Source organism: Pholis gunnellus (genome assembly GCF_910591455.1).
Source record: "Pholis gunnellus genome assembly, chromosome: 14".
In the NCBI taxonomy this organism is placed as follows: domain Eukaryota; kingdom Metazoa; phylum Chordata; class Actinopteri; order Perciformes; family Pholidae; genus Pholis; species Pholis gunnellus.
Window position 1 is genome coordinate 19,109,119 of NC_136541.1, and position 24,108 is coordinate 19,133,226.

General features: G+C 42.8%; 1 protein-coding gene across 1 annotated transcript in view; it reads right to left on the reverse strand.

The window, feature by feature from the left end:
• The window catches only part of slc6a9 (solute carrier family 6 member 9), a 54,634-nt gene that overhangs the window by 14,531 nt on the left and 15,995 nt on the right, over positions 1 to 24,108 (reverse strand). The window contains exon 2 of the mRNA XM_079173215.1: positions 1,760 to 1,916. Within this exon, the coding sequence (XP_079029341.1) occupies positions 1,760 to 1,916 (157 nt within the window). The remainder of the gene's footprint in view (positions 1 to 1,759; positions 1,917 to 24,108) is intronic.

Below are 24,108 nucleotides of genomic sequence, written 5' to 3' on the forward strand. Positions count from 1 at the left end.
AAACTGTCAAGAATCTAAAGAGTGTTGGATGACATAACGAAATGGAATGAAAAGATTCTATCTCCAACTACAAGAGAGGTGTGTGCGAGACAAACACACGGCATGTTACCGTCAAAAAAACGTTGGTGCAATTGGAAACATTAGAAATACATTGTAATGAAGTCATATACCCACAACAAATACATGTGAAAACAAAACTTGAATGACATTTGTAATCCGCAAAAAAAAAGAAAACATTTAAAAAAAAGAAAACATAGACCTCATCTGTCAAAGCGACCTCCCCTGGGTGAGCAGAGAGGTCACTGCGTGTGCAGCTGAGTCTGTTCCGCGGTGCAGCAACTCTCTGGTGGTTCAGGCTGAACCAGAAACCAGACAGTCATCTATAGGGAACGTCTGTGTGTGTGTGTGTGTGTGTGTGTGTGTGTGCGTGTGTGCTTTCGTATGAGCATCCGCCTGCAAACTGGGTCGGTGCAACCAGCTGAGAATGTTCAATACCAAAACCTTATCGTTCTGGTCGAGTCGCCGGTTAAAGCTCAGCTCTGCTGCGCGCTCCGCCCCATTTGCAGCTGTGTGCGAGCGAATGTACGACCTACAATATCCCGCATCCTTGTACGGGAGTGATAGGTCTTCCACATGCAATAACACTAATCCAAATATTTGCGGCATAAACATATGAACTGAAGTGGGAAAGGTCTGAGTCGCTGAGTTACGGGACCCTGAGCAAACTCTGACTTTCGCCATGCTTTGGCACTTTTCTGGTACATTTTCGAGCACAGTCTAGAACACATTTTAGTCCATTTAATGCAGAGTTTTTAGGAGGCATTTGAGTTGAGAGGCAGAAAGACTTCGATGTAGTTTGTTCTCATCATGTTCTTACACGTTGAAAGCCGAGGCTGCAGAGCGAAAGCGGCACGTCAGCGGAGGCAGCAAGAAGCAGCTGGACCCGTTCTGTGCACTCACACCCCAATTAACAATCATGTAGTCACACTAAAGTAGGTTTGATGCTCGTAAGGATGCATTGGATTGAAGCAAGTGCGCTAATACGGAATATGGTTGTTACATCCGATCTGTTTGGCGATGTAGATTGGTAAAATATTATATTATACTTTACAAAAAATACACAATAAACCTTAAATTACAAAAGATGATCAGTTAGGTTTTGTAATAAGATTTCCCTCTTATTCTAAAGCTGTATGAATATAGAGATTTTTTTTTAAGTGGGCCTTTCTTTCGGGTGTCTAAAATACATTTTGCTGCTGTCCCTGTCCACAGTTCATTGCTTTGCTCCAGTGCTGACCGCCATCTACTATAATTAATACACTGACTATGGATAAGTACCTCATACAACCCCAATACTAAAAACCAGCACTATCCCTTTAAACTGTTACATTCAAAGTTACGTTACAGCTGCTAATGCCGCCGTGGCCGTTTGTCTCAGCTAGTCTTCACTAGCTGAGACATTCCTTGATCTTTAATGGAGTGACCTGATTTCACAAATCACTTGTTTGAAATCAGCTAGTTGTTGTAAAGAATCGAGTATATTACACACAAACCTGGTGATGGATTTGCAAATAGCCAGTGCAACCCAGTAGCTGTGCTCTATTTCTATTTCTAGAGCTGTTGGGAGTCAAAACATTACTCTTGATGCTGTGGTCATGAATGGAAGAACTCTTTCTATGAACGTATTATGTACCGTATGTACATTTAAATTGTACATAACTCGGTAGAAATGAACTGGGCTCTACGTCGACGTGCATACCTCCTCCGTTTCTGTAGCAGAGGTAGGGAAACCTCCAGACATTGCCCAGGCCCACGGCATAGCCCACGCTGGTGAGGACAAACTCGATCTGGTTGCCCCAGTTCCCTCTCCGGGAGTTTTCATCCTTCTTCACTGGCTCTCCTGGAACTGCTCCGTTCTACAACAACAACGACAAAGGAGAGAGACAGAGGGTGACTTCGGGTGGCGGGGGAAGCGAATGCGTCTCTGAGATAACGCCTCGGCGGCGGGTCCAGCGGGTAAAACACGCCTATTTTACCGAATCAGAAGTGGATGCTGCGAGACGGAGAGGAGCATCCTGAAAGGCCTTGTTTGTCCTATTTGGCCAAATGGCTGTATTCAAAGTTGTGTTTTTATCTGCATCACGCAACAAGGGTGAATAATTAACATGTTCGCACGCGGAGAGGAATTACTCGTGTGCCACGCTCACACTCACATTTATTAAATACTTTCTGTAACATACTATCTCCTCTACCCCCCAAAGTCTGGCATAAGGTGGGCGCGCTGGAGCAGACGGGATGCAAAGTGAATTCTGCGCCTTAAGAACAGCCGATAAGCATTTGGTCTTGTCGTCCTGATTCCGAGCTTCTCTTCTCCTCTCCTCCCTCCCTCCATCGCTCCATCTGCTGGCATCAGATGGTCCCTCTCTCCTGACCTCCTTCCTAACCTCAGCTGGGTCTGTCTGTCTGTCTGTCGGCTTTTGCGGGCGCACGTGAAGACACTCGTGCTCTAGCGGATAAAAAAAATAGACACCGCTAAATCTCGGCACACTCTTTCAGTGTAGGGAAGAGTAAAGACGGATCTCGGATCAGTCATTAACACACTAAAATGATGTAATGATCCTGGATATTTTACATATTTGCTTCCAATGATCCGACTGTGGCGTCGCCAAATAAAAAATGGCAGAGGAGAAAACAAAAGAAAAGATATTTATGTGGAGTCAACCGTTCATTTCACCAAGGGCAAAAGAGCTCTATCCTCGATTTTTGAAGAGGTGGTTAAGCTGCATAACAGGAAAAACGGTTTAAAAATTAAGGACATATATGCATATAAAACTAAAGTTTGGCCCTGAATCACACGTTACATCTTGTTCATCTGGAGTTGAGAACTGGTAGTCTCCTGTGTGATTCGGCTAAAGTGAAACTTTCTTTTGTAACGTACAAACTATGATGAGTCAATAGTTACTTTTCCATGAAATGGTGCAACAACTCCCTGAAACATTCAGTACAGAGGGTTGAATAATTGGCTTGCAAGCTTTACAAGGAAGGCAAGATCGACTATTTAATTAGTATTTACTCAGATGTTTCCAGTATTCATTTAATACATTTGATTGTGAGTGGTTTAATAATTTAGTTGTAAACAATGAAGGACTGGAGATCAGATTTCTGGACTTTTGTACGTTTGAAAATGTAGACGCAGCACTCTGGTTCTGGCTTATATGAACTGATGGTGTCTATGCGGGCTCGGCACAGCTGTGTGCATAGCACAATAATAAAAAACCTTCATTCACGCTGCCCATGTTATCTGCGTAGAGCAGAGCCTGATTTCCAGAGGCTCAATGAATGAATAAGCCAGACAAAACTGTGAATGCTGGTCATAAAAACGCTCTCCATATTTGCAGCCAACGAGTCATTTCGCTGTGACCAAGATGTTGCAGCGGAGTTTGTATGAAAAACAATTAAGTGGCAATTATGTTTTGTTCTAATTCCTGTAAGGATAGCTTGTTGCTCGGACACAAACACACACACCTCTCCTGAAGGAACGCACCGCTTCCGACGCAGAGCCAGAACTTGTTCCTCAGCAAAAAGTGTCAACAGAAAAAGAAATACACAACAACCTCCATATTCTGCCCCCCCGGTGCTGTAGTTCAACACTGATGCAACGCCAAGCGTGACTAATGAGAGAGAGAGAGAAAGAACATCTGATAGCAAAAACAGCAACAACCATGTAGGAAAAACAAAGCTCCGTAGTTAGTCTTTGAGTCTGGCTGTGTTTGCATGTCAGGACGGAAAAACACAGAGCATTTCTCCGGCATCCTTGACCCTTTTTTATTTGTGCTGGAGTGGGGGCTGCAGGTGGAACGGACAAGAAGATCAGCAAACACAAAGTGTTGTTGGCGGTGGGGGGGGGGGGGGGGGGGGGCTGCACGGAGAGAGGCCACGGTCACAGCAGTGTGCAAGCAGAAACCCCATCCATCGCAGCGGGGTTCGCGCAATTACGGCGTCTCCGTCCGGGGTCGACTTTGGAATGGAAAAGGAGCAGCCGGGGACAAGCAGGGACCCGAGTGCAGCTGTGTGTGTTCTCGTTGCGCACCCGGCGCTCGGCCGTACGTCTTGTACGCCTGACTCTCTCTATCGAAGGCCAAGGTGTGCTCCGTCGGAAGACACGAAACGCATGCGTGAGCGCGCAGGTTGACAGCCGGGCTCGCGGCTCTACGCCGCTGACAAACAGAAAAGGAGAGCAAACGCGGGGAATAGCAATGACCCCTGAATCTTTGGTGCACGCTCTCGAAATCTGACGAGTTCAGCTCAAAAGTAGAGGGCATGTGTTTTATATTCTGAAAACGAGTGTTGTTGCCTCATACGGACGCAATAATTAGTATCAAAGCGTGCATCTATTCAGCCTCATAATGAACAGAAGAAATTGTAAATAATCATGAATTATAACTTCTGCTATTTTGGCCACATTGAATGTGGAAGACTTGACTTGACTTCCTTCATGCTGTCGTTGGCATTTATGTAATAAATCAGTGGAAAGCTCTGATGAGGTGCTCTGTACTCTGATGCATATGTTTCATCGTGTTAAGTGATTCACATGAAGGCACCAGGAGATGTCCATGTGCGTGAATTCTAAGCCCAGCATATAACAGCAACAAGACAATTCCACCTTAAAACACAGCTCAAAGCCATAAAAATGAGCCTTTCAAAGGGATATTATTGGATATGATGTTGATAATATTGTTATCATGGTGATGATCTTACGTCTAATTGTTGTAACAGATTGGAGCAGACAGTATCCAGTGGATCTGATACTGATCAGCTAATGGCCAGATGGCACCAAGGACATTAGAGCGGCAACTATTTTGAAAACCGATGGATGACTTTAGTTAATCTGTCGTTTAATATTAAAAGGATGTTTTAAGTGTGAGACAGATGACAGGAAAAAAAAAAAAGTTCCGTTCTAGCATCACAAATTTGAGGATTTGTTACTTTTTTTCTTTGTCATATACGACATATGACAGTTTGGGAAAGTTGGTGGAATTAGACAAACTGATTAATTGACTCGGTGACGAAAATAATGGTCAGATTAATTGATAGTGAAAATAGTCATTAATTACAGCCCTAAATGTCACTATCAAATGTATAAAACATTAATATAGTCATTGCAGGGAGCTGAGGAGCAGAGAAATGATCCCTGTTCCTGTATCACTGTCTGCCAGCTACTGGGCTGTTACTCAGACCAAGAACTCGGTATCATGACAGATTAAGTCGGGTCTATAAAATATGACCAATAAACCAGATACTTTCCTAAATAAACTAAAGTTTTACTGCACATTAAGTGCAAAATCCAAAACCTAAAAAGCCTCAAAAAACAAAAGCTGTGCAGAACTATTTCTCCACCAACAGTGTCCTCGGTGGACTAGAACGCAGCGCAGCTCTTGTATCTGCTTGTGTTATCGCGGTTGATCCATCCAGCCACAGGTAAGAGTATGACCCACAAGTTCACACACTCTCCGCAGGTTGCGGTCTGCTGTTATGGATAAAAGTTGTGTTTGTCATGACATCCCTCCCTCCCTCGACTGACCTCGATGTCTGCCTCTCTCCGCCCAGGTGCTGTAGCCTGTGGTGTTGGCTCCCGGTCAGTCAGTCAGACAGACAGACAGACAGACAGACAGACAGACAGACAGACAGACAGACAGACAGACAGACAGACAGACACCCCTCTCTCCATATCCCTCCATTACTATGTCACATGCTTCTCTGGGACCATCTGGGCTTTATATAAGGCCACACATGCTGCCCCCCCTCCCCCCCTATCTCTCCTTCGATTTAACTTTTTTCTCTTTCCAGGGTCTCATTCGAGTCACAGCGCTCACGTTGCCGGACAATAATGGAATCAACACAATCACGCGCCAGTTACATGGCGAAGACGCGTTGATGTTTTTGTTTTTGTGCGTTAAGAGGACTTGGTGATCTGGGATTCAAAGCGATTTACGGGTACCGCTTTGAGGCGCCTCTGGCATCGATTGGTGAAACGGCAAAATCAGGTTTAAATGCTTTGTGTTTTGTCAGTCGACCACAGACACACTCATGCAGGAAGCATGCCCACCAGCATGGAACTGGTTAATGTAGTACATACACCAAGGTTTAATTCAATCAAATAATTCAAACACTATGTACCTTCTAACAAAAGGTTGTGTGGATAAGGTGTGCTCCAAAACATGTAACAGCCTCTTGCTTGCGGTCCTTTGAGGGTTACTGATTCTATTTATATTCTTCCTCCCTGCAATATTCCCACACTGCAGGAAATGTCCATATCGAAATTAGACCCTCAATAGAACTGCTAATGAAGCCCCGCTAACTTGGTAACAATCCCATTGCATTTCCCAGAAGTTCTTCATAATAAATTGTCAACTAAACAGCCGTGACAGTAAAGTAAGGTTGATTTCTGAAAGCACAAACAGGAACACAGGAGTGACACTAAACTCACAGCCACACTCAGACTCAGGTAGAGGCTACACAATTACTGTTATCTATATAGTAAGGTTATCGGGGAAAGAATCCCCTGCTGTGAGGCTGCAGTGGAAATTGAAGTCATCATGGCCTTGGCATGGCTAAACCGGATCGGACTGGACCCATGGAAAAACAGAATTTTCATTCCATGGGAATCCAAATGGGTAATTTGTGTCTGCCCAACTTGACAGGTGGCATCACTCAACGTTTTCTTTGCTATTTGACTTATCGAGAAGGCTCAGGCCCTTCAACGTATGACCCAAATAGCTCCACATGTTCTACCGGTCTGTTTGTGGTGTGCCGGGGCGCATGCTTCAAAGCAAAGGACGCCAACAGACTTTTAAAGAAGACTGGGTCTGTCATTGGATCCAAATGGAGGAGGAGGTGGAGGACAGAATGCTGGTGATGTGAGACACAGTTCCTCTGCACATCCGGTGCACTAGAGCTCCATTATTATTCTCTTATTGTTCCATAATCATGTATCACCTTACCACAGTGGCAGTTTTATTTACAACCTAACAACTTATCCATTCAGTCTTTCTGGTTATTCATGCTTATTTACTTTAGTTACATGTGTAGCTGTGTTCAAAGCACCTGTTGTGGTGTTATTGTATCTGGCTGCAATGAAAATCTAATTTCCCTCTGGGAATTAATACAATAGAAGTGGTAGCTTGAAGTGGTAAAAACAAGTGCCAGTACTACTCTTATTCACATCTTGGTGTGTGTACCGGCCGGTATCAGCAATCATTATTAGATTCATATTCTCTGCTGTGAATAATTAGAAATATTAAGAAAATGTGAAGGTCTTTGACTGAAAACTATCCAACTTCAGAACTGTTGAGTTAGCTTTGAGTTACCTCTCTTAAATTCAACGAGCATTGGCTGTGGCTGGCATGTGTGAAAATGTCTGAATGGGAAACAGCAATGCTGAACGCAAGCAAAAAACGGATGAGAAAGGTAAAAATGTACTTCTGGACATTACTATTAACACTACAATACATCTAGTATTGCAAACTCAAAGCACTGTTTGACTGTTTCAAGATGGGCAGCTGTGTCACGTATCACAACCTCATTACTTTGTCAAATTAAATGATAAATATAATAACAGATGAGTACAGTATAAATTATGGATTTTCCTCTCACAGCGACATTAATTCAGATTTATCCCAGATGCACTTTTCTCCTGCTGCGTTTCCTCTCCACCCGGCTGCCACTCATGCTCCCTCCTCTCACAGTCCAAAGAGAGCACTTCAGCGATGTGGAAAGACTGCACGGAGCTCGCACTCACAATCAAACTCACATGTTTACACACGCGCACAGCAATTTGACAGATACCAGCATGAATCTTTCAAATCAAAACAATGTCAAGTGATGTCTGTGAAAGACACCGTCCAGTGGAGTGTGGCGAGAAGTAGAACATTTTGAAATAAATTCTGACATATCCGCTCTTACATAATTCATATATGCTTTATTTTGTAAAAAAAACAACAACCATGCCCCATCATGAGCTTCGTCTTAGAAGTGTGTTCATATATGGTGCTTTTATTTTGAAAAAAAATATATCCTGAGTTGCATGTCAAGATACAGTACATTCTGGCGCTTGTATTTAGAAATCTAATTCCATCCGTAGTTCTCTGTTAACCAGAGTGCATGAAAGACGTGGAAAAGTTTGAATGGAGTTTCTACGTGAACGTATGAACGAGTAAGTAAGAGTTCAAAATGCGTGAATATGTCTAATTTCTTACATTCATTCGAATGGGGGGAATTTTTGACAGAATATGAAAATTATGAAAAGTAAAAGTAAAAGCGTGTCGTTGAAGCACATAGGTTGTGAATGCCAAGGAGATATTAAGCCTGTTGGATTATAGTCAGCCTTGCTGCTAGCAGGCCCCCTAAACTACAAACTCACTTTGAGCTAATGGCAACACACACACACACACACACACACACACACACACACACACACACACACACACACACACACACACACACACACACACACACACACACACACACACACACACACTTAGGTGACTTCCTGTTGAACTTTAGTGAAGAAATGCAAATGTGGTTTGGACAGTATATCAAAAGAAAGGAGTCTACGTTTGAAGGCTGAAAGTAGGACATATTAGCGCAATATAATATTCAAGCACATATTAGCAAGTTCCCTGTGTTCTTTGCATCTCTCACACACTACATTGAGTCATCTTCTGAGCTTTAAAAAAAAAAAGCTATGTTGCAGCTTTTCATACAATTGCAACAAGAAGGCGCACAGAGTGGAGAGCTCTGTGAAGGCCTGATACTCTCGCCTACATAATATGGTTCGTTAATATCATGCAATTGCTGACTTTGCGTGTCAATTCCTGTCTGAAAGAATTGTATTTAGCGACATCTCCTACGGAGCGATGGCATTTCACTGACAGCTCACTGCTCTCTCTCTCTCTCTCTCTCTCTCAGGGGGAGTTGTCTCTGTGCACAGAGGCAAATCTCCCTTCAAGTGAGCTTGACTTGCTTTTTTAAGCCAAAAAAATGATATCATTGCACATGCACTTGTGGGTTATTGTCAGGTGCAGGTGTATGTCAAAAAGAGTAAAGTAAAGGTTATGAGAAGAAAAGAAAAGAAAAACAATGTAATATGTAGGATTTTATACTGTGGACTGAATTTGATATTTATATACCTTATATATTTCCACATATGTACCATTAAAGCTGATTTCCACAGTTAATTACCCTGTTATCATTGAACACATCCATGACATCTCACTCTTCAATCTGTTGGAATACTACTGAAGGCACCACACACACGCACTCGCGCACGCACGCATGCACGCACACGCACGCATGCACACACACGCACGCACACGCGCGCACACACGCGCACACACACACACACACACACACACACACACACACACACACACAGGTGTCTACTCTTGCTTATCTCGATTTATGCACAAACACTAAAAAGTAAAATGTTATATTTTTCTGAGTTTTCTAGCAATGACGATCAGTGTTTGAGCTCGGATTGTCAGGGAGGGGCTCAAAGTGGTCCAGTAGCACTTCTAAAGTACTTCCCCAACACTGTACACCCTGATAAAATACATAGTATCAAAATTACAAAATAATTGATATTGGGCATATTATAAAAGAAATACAATTATTTTTAGTTTTTAGTTAAAGACCAAGTTTCTGTAGTTCAAATGTAGAACTACATTACTGTGACACTTAAAATCTAATTGTCATTATTTTCATTGCATTCAAAAGGGGAACCTGCTGATGAGTCACATCTGACAATGACAGATTAAGAATAAAATAAAATGACTAAAATGTGATGAGCTTAAGCATACTAAATAGAAGATTGGGCGCATTTTGATTGCTTCTCAACGGCCCTCGAGATGGCAACAGCTGAGCCGGCGGCTCTCAGCTAACGGTGCTAACGGTGCTAACAGTGCTGACAGCGCTAACAGTGTTATCCTGAGGGGGAACCCTCAGTTATAACTACCGTATTAGTGTAGCGATGAGCGGTGGCAGTGAGCTAACCAGTGCGGGACAAAATAAATGTCGACACAGTTTCTAAAATCTAAAAATGAGAGGCCAGCTAACAGTTCTTATTCTGCCCGTGATTTTACAGGGAACCGTAAAATTGGTCAGTGTTGCAATGGCAGTAATAACCACCATTATAAACAGATGTCAGCAATGTTTCAAGAAAATAAAATGTATGGTTTATCCAAGAACCCAATATTACAAATGTACATATCTTTTACTGTAAACTTCGACAATTACAGTCCTGTAGATAAGAGTCCTACGATAAAAAATCACAACTTTTATGTGTTGTTGGGAGTTTCACCGGCTGCTATATGTGAGTTGCTAATTAAACCCTAAATGAAATAAGGACCAGATAATTTTTTTTTGTTTTGTGTTCTCACTCACGCATTCTCCCTCTCTCTTTTGATCTTAATCCACATCTCTATTGCCACTCAGGTAGCTGCATTGTTTGTATGTGACGGTGAGGTGACATCGCACCTGATCCAAACGTGTCATTGTTGAAAAGGGCACCTGTACCCTCAAAATCGACTGTGTTATGCAACGTGCTGCCCTGTGGCACAGACGTATTGTGGTTTTCAAGCAGACATCCATGAGCTGTTGTCACAAGGAAGAACATGCAATTCTTTTGGCAATATGAACTGGCAAAATGTTATGTGATGAAGGAGAACGAGGTGTAAAAAATAAAAAATAAATAAAAAAAGGTGCAGAGATGCAGAAAACGTCTCGTCAGGACCGGAGGAATCGGTCCAAACACTCAAACCGAAGGGTCGGATCATTGTGCGTACGTATGGCCTTGTTCCAGATTGTGTCTAGATGAGACATAATCAATCTTATCTTTAAGATGCGACAGTGTTTAGGTACCGCCGCTGAAATGTATACGTCTGTTAGCTATACTATACACAATACAAAGTTGACCTTAAATGCAGTCAGGGACTCATTTGCATTCACACCAGCAGCTCAAAAATGCAGCTCCAACAATCTGATCTCAACTCACTCAGAATGCATTTTAGGTGCAATGTAGAGCTCTGCCCAGAGGTTAAATCTATGTACTCTTCTGCCAACAGACAAGAGGGCCTCTTGACAATAAACAACAAAAAGTCAAAAGTGTGTGCAGAGGAAGAGCTGTCTCAAACATGTCAGAATCAGGTGGAAGTCAATGCACGGAGGAAAACCAAAAAAATAGCTGTAGTCAGAAAGTTAAATGCGTCCAGTATTTTGAGCTTCGGATGACATTTCTTACATACTTTTCAAGAGAGTGCGAGGGGCATTTTACAGAGCAGAGGTTTAGAGAATAACCCTTCGACAACGAGACATAATGGAATGGTTTAAAGGCAGATTCTACTGTCCCTCTTTGACACCAGGACGTGAAAAAAAACTTTATCCAACAGTGCGAATTGGGCCGGACACACAACTGTCTCCTTCACACAAGAAGCACCTCGTCAAGGCGTAAGCACCCAGGGATTCACGTCAGTGCCATGTCCTCCACTCACTTTGGCTCAGTCTCCTTTTATATTCAAATCACAATCACGCAGATAAACGCAATCAGAAAACTCTTTAAATCAGCCTTTCACATGAGGCCGCTCGCGACACTGTTTCCCCAGCCAATAGCCAGGCCTCGGTTATTCAAAGTGGCACACGTAATCTCCCTCGCTCCACCTACGCAGAGTTTAGTAAACATGTCTGTCTGCAGTGACTGAATCCACTCGGCTATTATGGGACAAAAAGCCCACCGGATCCCCCCCAAAAACAGGCGTCTCAAAGCTGTCTTTATGAGTGGGCTGTGAGGTGAGAGTAATGGGCCTAAAGACAGTGTAGACCGTGGCTTCTCAACCTGCTACCATTGGGGCCACATACCAAAGGATCCCATTGGGCAGGGACTGAATAAATCCCCCTCCACGGCTGATTAATTGAAACCAATGGATGGGGTGTCAGGAGGAGGAGAGAGGAGTGAGGAGGAGGAGGAGGAGAGAAAGTCGAGCCCAGTCAGATGAAGGGTGGGATAGAAGGCCGCCCAGAAGCTAGGGGTCACCCACAAGTTACATCACTCGATACATTGAGAATGTCGCTCAGCGACTCAGGCGTCTCCAGTTCACACTGAAAACACTTTTAAACTCTGCGCTCGTGTGTGTGCAGACCAGACCTCTGCGTTCCATCACAGTTGGTTGCGTGCATCCATTGAGTGCGGTCATTCAGAACAAGTATAAATCATTTTGGTAACACTTTCTTTGACGCCCATGTCTATAATGCTTTCGAAACACTTATATGATCTACTTATATCCCTGTATCAGTACAGGCAGAAGTATGCATACATGCTCATAATGCTTTACAACAATAACATATTATGAAGCATGTTATAATGTGTTAAGATATTTCACAATACTTCATCATTGCGCTCACTGACAGAAGTCATTGTGTATTACATTTCCCATTGCAGTAATACATTATGATCCTTTTGTAATCCTGTATAATGTGATGATAAGTTATTCTAAGTGGTCAATTATTATAGAACAATGTAAAATACAGTTTTACTTTAGTCCTGTTCACGCTACTGTGGTTCATCATTTTGCGATAATGACCCTCTCGCTGTACATTATCCTGATTATTACACGGCATATTACTAAAGAGATCAATCATTTCACACAAAATATTAAATTAGTAATGGTTTTATTGATAAAAAATGTCCATAGCAACAGTCTCTTATTCATATAAAGAATGAACAGATCGTAGAATGATGTAATTGACCAATCAGAATCAAGTATTCAATGTAGCCGTGTTGTAACGCATTATAGGCATCAACGGAAACGTTACCATACGTTTGCCTTTAGTTGTGGACACTTCATACAAACTACTTCATCTGAGCCTTTAGCTTGTTTCAAACATCTGGGACAATGTTTTGAAGTTTGTACCCAAGGCAACGTAGCCGGTGGCCACCTCATCCCTCTTCTGCAGCTGAGGCCCTGCCTTTAGAATGCATTCTTGCTGATCACAAGTGGACAGCTCTACCAACAGATGCAAATGCAACCCCCCAGGTTGCCCTCATAACGCATTGAGATTTAATTACCCACGCAACGCTGTGGAGATCAGAGATGCAGAAACGCATTCAAAGCAATTTAGCATCTACTCTCTCTCTCTCTGTCGCTCTGCATTATCATGTTTGCCAACTCTGTTTCCAACTTTTTTAGTCTTACATTGAGTTTTTCTTGGTAGTTTTATCCAGTATGCAAATACCTTTCTCTATGTTTTGCAGCAAAAAAATCCATCTTTCAGATGGACAGTTTTGTAATTCAGAAGCACAAATGCAAAAGAAAATCTAGCCGGTCAAATAAATGAACATACTGTATACCATTTTTGCAAAGGATCTCTATATTACCCTTTTTTCACCTAAAGAATTTACAAGAAACAAAGCTTTAAAGATCCATCTCCGTTCTCTACAATAGGAAGTTGATGCATCAGATTTAAAAGAAGCCTCATCAGGGTGTTATTTGGTCTACGGTTAAAACAACTGGTATGCGTGGGACACTGCAATCACCGCACTACCTCCACCTGTAGAAACCATCCAGCTCCTTACCTTGACAGCATTTTCCATGGTGAGGAACTTGATGCAATCACAGCAAATAGTCCCAATAGAATGGTGACTGACCAACTCCTCTATCTCCGCGATACTTAAATAGCACGACCCCTACTGGGCTAGAATCCTCAAATACTTTCCCCGGGGGAGGGAGGAGGACGTGGGCTAAGTTGTGTGGATATCTTTGTGAGATAAAAAGTAGTGGGGGGGGGGGGGGGGGAGGAGGGCCAGGTGTGGCTGGGGCAAAGGCGAGAGGGAAGGCAATGTAATTTATGTCTTTCCTTCACGGAATGCGGACATGTTTATGTCTTAATTTGTGTGTGATAGATGATCCTACCTACATGTATGTGTGTAAGTATATGTGCGTATTATTTCGGGAAAGATAATCACAGATTTCCCAATTGTCACTGGATTTTCGGTCCCATCTACATGCAAGTTACATGTAAAAAAAAAAAAAACAATGGATCTACTATGATCATTTTGATCTGCTCTGACAGTCCCTTCCGCTGTCCCATTGTCTGCGAGCGCAGGACGACAGCGCCCCCGGTCGAAGCATCGCCAAGACAATCTCTCGATCCGATTCAGAAATAGGCTGTTCATCTCATAAAGACAATGGGATTACATGGGCGCGAGTGAACGGGAGAGGGATGGGAAGAGACGGACTGAAATAGAGACGCATACTGAGAGCAATGTGAGAGAAAGACAGAGTGACAGAGGGGGGGGGGGGGGGGGGTAGAGACAGAGGGACGAGAGAGGCAGTGACGGCTGGCGAGTGCAGACAGACAGGCAGGCGGGTCTAGCTGGAGCCGCTGCAGCCGTGCGCTCTCCGTCCCACCCCCACTCCTAGCCCCCCCCCCTCCTTCGCTTGTTCACTCATTTGCTTAACAAGTTCATTTGTGCGTAGGCCTTCATCGGGTATGGCTGTCAAGTGATGCGCGAGGCTGGCCTGCGGAACTGTTGGCCCTCGCAAGCTGTTCACCTGCATCCCTCTCACCCCCACACACACACACAAACATGTAGAGACACACACACACACAAACATGTAGAGACACACACACACACACACACACACACACACACACACACACACACACACACACACACAGTGCACATGTCGTTCTGCACGAGCAAGAGCATAGACACGGCACTGGCATCTGATAAGGCCGGTAGTGTGAGCAAAATGGTGCGTGAATACTGGGTTCAAGCTGCAACCTTTCCACGATATCAGCTGTGGAGCACAAATTTAAATTGTTTTCTGGCTTGTTTTGCTGATTGTGGAGTTAAAATGATCGGTCGATTATTATTATTAATCTATACAAACAAATGATTTGATGATCCAATTAATTTGACATCGTTCAAGTCTTTTATCAATATATATTATATATATATATATATATATATACATATACAATAATTGGATTGTTCGTTCGGACAAAACAAGTAAAGTCAAATTATCACATTGGCTATATTTAGGAAGTTGTATTTTTCTCTACCGACTATGGGCGGTGTCATGGTGTAAAAAAAAGAAACTATTTGTGTTCTCCATTTAATATCATGTTATATATTTTGCTTCCAACCCCCTTGCAGGAGCAGAGACACCTCCAGGACTCCGTATTTCACAATTTCACAATTATTTGATAAGTTGAAAAAATCAGAGGCAGATTGATTGATAATGAAAATAGCCGTTAGTTTCAGTCCTAGTTGATTGTATAGCTTTGTTGTGGGAACATTTTAGAGTTATCTAATGAAACAATGCAACACAGAATTGAACCAAACTGACATTTGAATTGACATTTACCGACTGCTTCACCCATCTTTCTCCATTTCACTTGTTTGTCCTTGTTTTCTTCATTGTTCCAGCCCTCTTCACTTGAGGCACATCATCTCTGTACTGCGAGTGTGCTGCTCCAACTAGAGTGTGCAAACACGCACACGCACACATGCAGCCCCCCCCAACCTCCTTTTCCCCCCTGCTAACACAGTGAACATGCTGCCTCAACAAGCCTCATCATCAGCTCTTTCCTCCCCCTGGTTCTTGATTCCTACAAATCCATGACAAAGCTGATGAAAAAAGCCTTGTTCAGCCTTTCCTCCTCACCTCGTTTCAGAGTTTTACTTAAACTACCCCCTCCTTTAAAAGTCAAATTTAGGTTCTGCTCTGTACATCACACGTGGTACATTTAGTGTTCATTTCCCAACTAACATGAAGAGTCTTTAAAACGGTGCAATGTGTAAGATTTAGCCAGAATTTTAGATGAAACATTATCAACGTAATGTGATGAGGTCACAGTGTTGACGTTACGTCAAAGACGTCCATGTATTGCGTTGCAGAGATATCTACTGAAATGAGCACGCTAACCAGCTAGCCCCGTCCCTTCCTATCTTTGTAGTAGAGCTGCACCGATGGCTTGTCAACATCTAACATTGTCTATTTAGCAAAACATATCTTAAATGCAACTAATGACACAAACCGTACCGAAAAACGTTCCAAATGGCGTCAATGGTGTTGGTGTTTTCTTGCTACTATGCTTTTGCTGAAACTGAGCTAAACAAACTTTATCATAAAAATAAAAAATAAAAATAAAAATATAATCTCAATTTAACCCCATTTATCATTTTTGGGAAAAGGAAAGGAAGATGAATGTTTGAAACGTAAATGCATCCTGCAAACCTGATACTTCACCTTTGACATTTGATCAATAACTTTGAGCGATTTACATTTTCGGTACCTTCGTTTTTATTTCCACTTAAAGTAATTTGTTTGGATAATATGGCTGAAAATGGGACTTGATCACAACATGCTGTATACTTGCAGTCTGCTGTAAAGGTGCTTCTAATGGTGTCCTAGTGTCTCCAGATAACCAACTCAGGTAAAAAATAATTGGTCTCCAGCACTGACAGGAAGCCAACTTTTAGCCAAAATAAGACTACAATTTTAAAAGAGACTTGCCACTTCCAAGTTCAGCTAAACTGTAGATAGAACCAGCACGTCACATCACAGATGTAATGGCAAAAATGTGACCAGCAATATGGACATATTGGACTGCACATCCAATTTCATACAACCAAATAAATAGTGGCACCAAACGTGTGAATAAACAAATGAAGATCTACCCAACACTCCCAATCCTAGATCTACATAATTTCATTAATGAGCACTTGTAAGGCAGCAGCAGTGTTACTGAGCTGCACGGTAACAGCAAAGTCAACACAAAAGAACCAGAAGATCATAAATCAGCTAGTCTCTAAGATGTGACAGTAAATATGCACAGACTTTGAAATGGAGCTAACAGCAACTAACAGGCCTAACACAACGGGAATATTTCAAATCAAACACATAGGAACTTGCATTTTACCAATGAAGAGCCAGTTCATGAAAAACATTCACTGTTACTTTTGAGGAACGCTTTTAAATGAATCCATTGTATTTTCCATTAGCATGTACAAATCCTGGGTGTGACTTTCTGTACGTGTTGATTCTCGCCTGTGAAATCTGCCTCAAAGTTGAAGCCACATCGTTCAGGAAGTCACAGCAGCAGCGCAGTCTTTTTACAACTGACGGTGGCACAACAAGCATTTCATTTCAGTTAAGTTCATATCAATAACCTTCCATACTATCCCACAGTGCCCCAGTCCTGCACTACCCTCACTAGCCTTAATTGGCTTCCTGCCATTTCACAGAGCTTGGTCCGGCTCCGGTTTGTAATGAAGAGTTACAGGAACTTGAATAAATGGGTAACCACACCAGTGTGGTACAGTCAAATTTCAAGGGCTCCGAAGGAAACTCAGCACTACGATTATCTTTGTGCAAATGGCTTGCATGGAGGCAAATGTGACCTTGACTGATTTTTTTTTTGGGGGGGGAACCCAAATTGGTTGATTTGGAAGTAAACATTTATCATAGCTGTTGGTTTCTTTCTTTGGCTGACTTATTGGTGTTTTTTTCTTTTGGCCTCAAGTCAGGAAATACAGGCCTGCTCCTGCTGGAATATAACCTCTACCCACGTCAATCCCAATCCCAATGGCCAAAGACTTCAGGTTGGCAAATGTTGCCCTATGTCACTGAAGGCTTTGGGAAGTTCACCCTTGCCATGACCCCAACATTCTTCCATAGGGTGTTTTTGCCTGATGAGTGTAACTCGAGCTGGGCTACTAACCACTGGGTCACCACCCATACATGTATGATACTCACAACCCTTTATTATTTATTACATGTACGTAGAGTTTATGTAGGTATGAGACCTTTATTTCACCCCTCTTGTATATATAATTACATTTTGGATCTTAAAATTTGGCTCAAGTGTTGGCCTCTTGTGACCTGGTCAGTGTTGAGCCACCACAAGGTCTGACCCCTTTAACCCCAGTCAAAGACTGCCTCTCCTCTCCTTTTTGCCTCGAGCAGTTGAAACGTTGTCGTTTTTTTTGTGCCCCCACGGTGAGAAGCACATTCTGAAGGAAATGCCTCCACAGTTTCTTATTTCACTTGACTCCTTTAGCTTCTTTGTATTTAGAAAGTAGAAGAAGTTTACGTCTACCCAAGATGTACAAGAAGCAAGACATTGATCGACTGTTTTTCTGTTGACGCGATTCTACCACGGTACTGTATTACTGGGGAGATATTTTTTTTGGGAAGCACAAATCCTGATCATTTTCTGCATAAACAATTTTAGTTAATTGGCAGTTGGAGCACTTCAAAGGCTAGCAGTGACATGAAACACTCCTCGTTCAATCGTCGGCATAAAAGATGAGCTGCTAAATTAGAAAATATCTGGTTCTTTGAATAAAAAAAGTCAGACATAAGCCTATGTACATAATTACCACAAAGATTAGATTGACATTTTCAGGAATACGCAGAAAAACTGGGAAACACAGATTTAGAAAATCATTCATTAATTACCAGACATCTACTCTCATCAGGAAGTGGCTTCAGAGCACCATTGGCCAAAAAGAGAACTTACACAAACTCTTTCATTCCCACTGCAATATCTTAATATCTCAATATTAAGGCCAAATGGACGGTCACTACTTCTTAATGCAGCTTTTCACACCTGCTCTTCTCTAACTGTTTGAGTTTTAATAACATTTTGTGCAAGTCTTTCATGGGTTTATGCTTTTTTTAAGCCCCGAACCAAAACCAATTATCTATCATTATTTGATAGACATTTAAATTATTTTATCTAGTGAGCTTTAGGGATGGCTGTTTTTTGTTTTGTTTTGGACGGAGCTAGGCTAGATTTTTCTCCGTTTCCAGTCTTCGTGCTAAGCTAAGCTAACCGACTCTTGGCTGTAGCCTTATACTGTACAGACAAATATGAGAGTGGTATTGATCTTCTCATCTACCTCTCTGTGAGAAAGTCCATAAGTGTGGGTCTCCCCTTTCGAGCTATTCATTCAAGGATCTAAAATTGGTTCATGTTCAGATTTTTGTTCAGTTTTCAATGGATCTGTAAACTATGGGATGTTGTTTTGTTCCCAACTGCAGCAGCAAATAGTTCTGAATGCACTACAGCAGCTTCTCCAACTTTACAATGCTAACCGCTAACGTTACACAAATGCTACAAATGGCTTTTTCCCTTTTTCAGCCCATCAAACATATCGGCGTCCATATCTTCACACAGGGGGGGGGGGGGATCGGTGACATTTCCCTCCAGTCCTCCCATCAGACACCCAGCTCTCCTTTCAACAAGCCAGTCAGCTGGTCAGCTATCCGTCCACCTCTCCAGCCATTATCCGTCACTTATTCTTCTTACTTCATCCCTGCAACCATCCGCGCACCCAGCCATGCACGTACTTTGCTGGGTAAAGGAATGTTCAATCCCTTACCCATCAACTACATGCCAAGGCCTGGTGATATGATAGGTTAATCATTGGTTAGTGTGTTGCGTCGTATGACCGTGTGCTTTTGCAAGGCAGCTGTGAGCCCGGAAGCTTAACTTAGTGAAGTCAGAGGGAGACCGAAGGTTAGAGCCACCACAGGGAGATGGACAAGAGGCGCGCACACACACGCACAAACATACACACACACACACACACACACACACGCGCTCTCTATATCTATTCCTGTCTTTCTTTTCCACATGTGTCTGTTCCCTTGCTTGCTGAGCCTCGGTGCAGTGAGTAAACACTGCTACTTTGCACTTCCGCTCCATAAACTGCAACACCTGCCCCCAGATGGGCAGAGTGTGTGCGTGTGTGTGTGTCTGTGTGTGTGTGTGTGTGTTTGTGTGTGGGCCCCTGCTGGCTTCCTACGCTAGATGTAATGTACTGAACTGCATATTAGCTGCAAACATCACATTAAATATGACATCCATGGACGTTTCACAGTCAATTCCATTTCAGTAAGTTTCCCGATGACGTGTATTTTTTTAAATACTCCTGCCAAAATAATGAATGTTTAAACTACCACGGGTTATTTTAGGCGAGCATCACCCTGCTAAACCTACAGCGCAACCGTGACAGCCTGCAGGGCAGACTGGCTAAATATGTCTCCATGCTTTCTTATAGGGCACATCAAGAGTAAAAGGTAGGTGTTGGAGTGCCACAGCGCTCTGGATGAATGCCTCTACAGCGGAGGAATTTCTGCTTTTCAACACAACAGGCCTCATTAGCTTCTTGGTAAGGCACCCTATGATCCAGAACATCTGCTTATTTAGAAAGCAATAATCTGGGTCAGTCTGTTAAAGCCATTCGTTTTCTTTGAGTTATGACTATTTCAGACAAGTAGTATTGACTAAGATTCAAAAGAAAGAGGGAAAAAAAGTAGTTTACCATCCAGCCGAATGGTATCATAATGTATGAATGCATGTAAACGTGCAGTCACTGTGAATACAACTTACTCAAATACGATAATAAAATAATGAAATTATGAAACCACACGAAGTCAAAGCAATGACTTGTCTGGATATGGAAATGGTATCTGATCTGATCCTTTCTTTCAGTACAAAGGATGTCAAAGGCAATCACCAGCACTCACTTAGCAATTACCAGATCCATCTGAACTCCTTATTACTGCAATTACTAGCGAAGCATGCCTTGAACGCACACACACGACCTCAGACCATTGTCCCAACACCGTGAGGTCGATCTACCGCTGAGAAGAACGATGTGACCCATGTAATCACAGAGCAAACGACCAGGACCAGGGCTTTGATCCGAGATGGGCATTTTTCATAGAATTCCTTCGTTGGCTTTTTTTTTTTTCAGAAAAAACAACTTTTGAGAAACTTCGTGATTTTTTAAAATGGGAGAACTTAAGTAATAATATTTTAAAAATATTTTAAAAAGGTATACAATCACATAAAGTGATAATTATAATTAATATCATTATTATTATGGTTACTATTTTGATTATCTTTATTATTATTGGGGAGATTAATGACCAATTAAAAATCAACCAAAAACATTCTTGTTCTCGTAAAAATAACTAGACTTGTTACAATTGTTACAAAAAGCTGCCAATAAAAAAGGGGCAAAATTGCACAGCAACTTAAAGGGACAGTTTATTTTTATTTTTGATTATCAAGGCACAGATGGGTTTTTTCAATAGTGATTTAGATCATTAAATCATAAACTTTTTATTGAATCACACAGGTTTACAAATCCTGCTGAGATGCGTCGTTTCCTAAGTAGCAAAGTACTTTGCACACATGACTGATTTGTGCAAAGCAATTAGAGGTCCTCCTGTTAGGTAATAGTGGAGACATTACAACTGTTTGTGGCAGACTTTACACCAGTGGACACCGAGCGCTACATTTACGTAAGACTACTGTCAAAGAACAGGCTGCTTCAAAACTCAAAGCACAAATCAACGTGTTTCGTTGTTTGGAGTATAACCTAAAGCTGTGTTCTTATCTGAATAAAATACACTGAAATACTGGATCTGAGCAATGTTGAATGTGTGATACTTTGTTTCCAATGGCAGGGTTTACATAAAGTTTTCATTACAAAACAAAGCTTTTCAAAGATTTCATTTACAAAAGGTATGCATTTTCTTTTTCTCTAAAAGACAAACACGACCGTGCAAACACTTGCAAACAAAAGTGTACAATGCGTACATGTTTAATGAACCCCTCTGTTCTGCTGTGTGAATGTTAAAGTACTTCTTAAAAGTACAAAACCATTCTGACTGACAAGCAGAGAGAACCTTTTCCTCTCTCTGCAGTGAGTCGGCCGATGTGAGAGACGGAGCCATATCGGGTTTAGCTGCAGCATCTTTTCTCATTTATGACATTAAAGATAAACACATCACGACCACAAACAAAACCCTGATAAGAGACGGAGGAGCTGACGACAATTCTGTGAAGTTCACCGGGAAAAACCTGCTGTCGGTTTCTGACAAGAACGCCCATGAATTCATACTTCAGAATTATGGAGACATATGCACAAGCATCCACTGCTTGTAATTATGTAGTGTCCACACAGTCCTGTCACTCAGAGCTTTTGCGAGAAATACGGTGCGTGTGTGTGTGTGTGTGTTAACAAATCTAAACTGTCCAGTTTTCTAAAGGAGAAAAGTACCTGGACCATAATCAGCGGATTAGCATGAGGACTGTCAGTTGTGAATGCGCACACACACACACACACACACACACACACACACACACACACACACACACACACACACACACACACACACACACACACACACACACACACACAAACACTCTGCAGCTCTAAATATCTTCAACCTTCCACCCACAATCCATCCCCGAATTTTGTTTGTGAGCAATTTGAGCGGCTGTTTTGCTGGCGAGTGCGTTGTGTGTATACCTAAAACTTTTGTGCCTATGCTTGTGTGTGTGTGTGTGTGTGTGTGTGTGTGTGTGTGTTTGCCTACAGAACCATAGCAAGCTGACTCAGCCTCGACAGTAGCAATCGGAAACAGGAGACAAGGACTTGGCTAACAACGTAAGCCGGCAGCAAGGTCGGATGCGCACGCACACACGCGCGCACACACACTTTTTTGTCTTTACCTGCCATAATGGAACTAACTATATATCTTATCTCAAACAGATCAAAGGATGTAATTGTTTCAAAAGTGTTTCAAAGCAAGTCGACTGTTAAAAAAAAAGCAGAGTGAAGGACGGATGTGCGATTAAAGCGACTTGTGGGGGAGGAGGGTTGGGATAGAGAGTGTGTGTGTGTGTGTGGGGGGGGGGGGGGGGGGGGGTGTATAAATATCGGCCTTTTTCTGGACACTTCTGCTTTTCTACTCTGTCACTCTCTTTCACACACACGGCGGACCGGCCCACTTCCTTACCAACCCCATCTCTCACGGCGCTGCCCCGGACTTCCCACTGCAATTACTTATAAAAACTTTTCAGGGGCCGCCACACGTGGTCGGGTTTTTAAAGAGCTGCGTCCCCCTCCTCGCGTGGTGCGGGGGGTATTGAGTCGTCACAGACCCCCTGAATGATCACCGAAAAATAAGGCGGCGTAGACAATAGCTCGTCTTGATGAATTCAATTCTTTCAGGACCCTGTACCGTTGTCCAGGCAGCTCCGGGCGAAACAATCGTTGCTTTGATAGTCCAAGAAACACACACTCACTCGGTTGCTCTTAGAAACTCCCTCTAACTACTTCCGAATTAGGATCTAAAGATAATATACATCTGACCGGAACTTGGGAACGCGTTCAGTTTTCTCATCCCTAGAAGTCTCCTCTTTCGAAAGTCTCGTTTCCTGCCGCTTAAGCCGGCGTGAGGCGTAACTAATAAAGAAAAAAAAACATCGGCACGCTCAACTCTGATGCCAATGAAGAAAAAAAACTAAACAAAACAAAAACAGAAATAAACAATTTGACAGCTTGAACTGACCTGGTCTGCGGTGGAAGCGGCAATGGTGTTCGACTCGGACATGATTTGACGCTGTGACCCAGTGGTGCTTCTCTGCTGGCCACTGTGGGCTCCTTCATTCACACCTTGCCTTTCAGTTCCGCGGCGCGCGAGAGAGAGCGAGAGAGGGGGGAGAAAACACAGTATACCCTCCCTTTTGCCCTGGCTTGATTAATGCCTGAATTACTTTCACCTCATTTCATCTGATGGAGCTGTGCTTCCTCTCCGCCTCTCTTGCTCATTCGGCATGGTAGCCCGCTTTCTCTCCCCTCTCTCTCTCTCTCTCTCCCACCCCTCCCTTCCTTCTGTGATTCCAGCTCTGCCTGCCCTCCCTCCCTCCCTCCCTCCTTTGCACCCTTACTTTTTTTACTCACCCCTCCCTCTCTCTCTTTTACGTCCTCTTTTTGCCCCGTTTTTTTTCCCGTCGTATTTCACCATTTCAGGAATATGCCTTTCCCACTCTCCCCCCACACAGAAAAAAAGACACAGGAGAGATCCACAGTCTTTTCCCTCTACCTCCACAATGAATGGCTCGTTGTCACTCCAGCACCTAGGCTGAATACAGAGCAAGCAAGTGGGAGAGAGGAGAACCGATGGGGGCGGCGGCGGTGGGGGGGACAGGGGGGTTTTGAACTTCTAGTTAAGCTGGCCG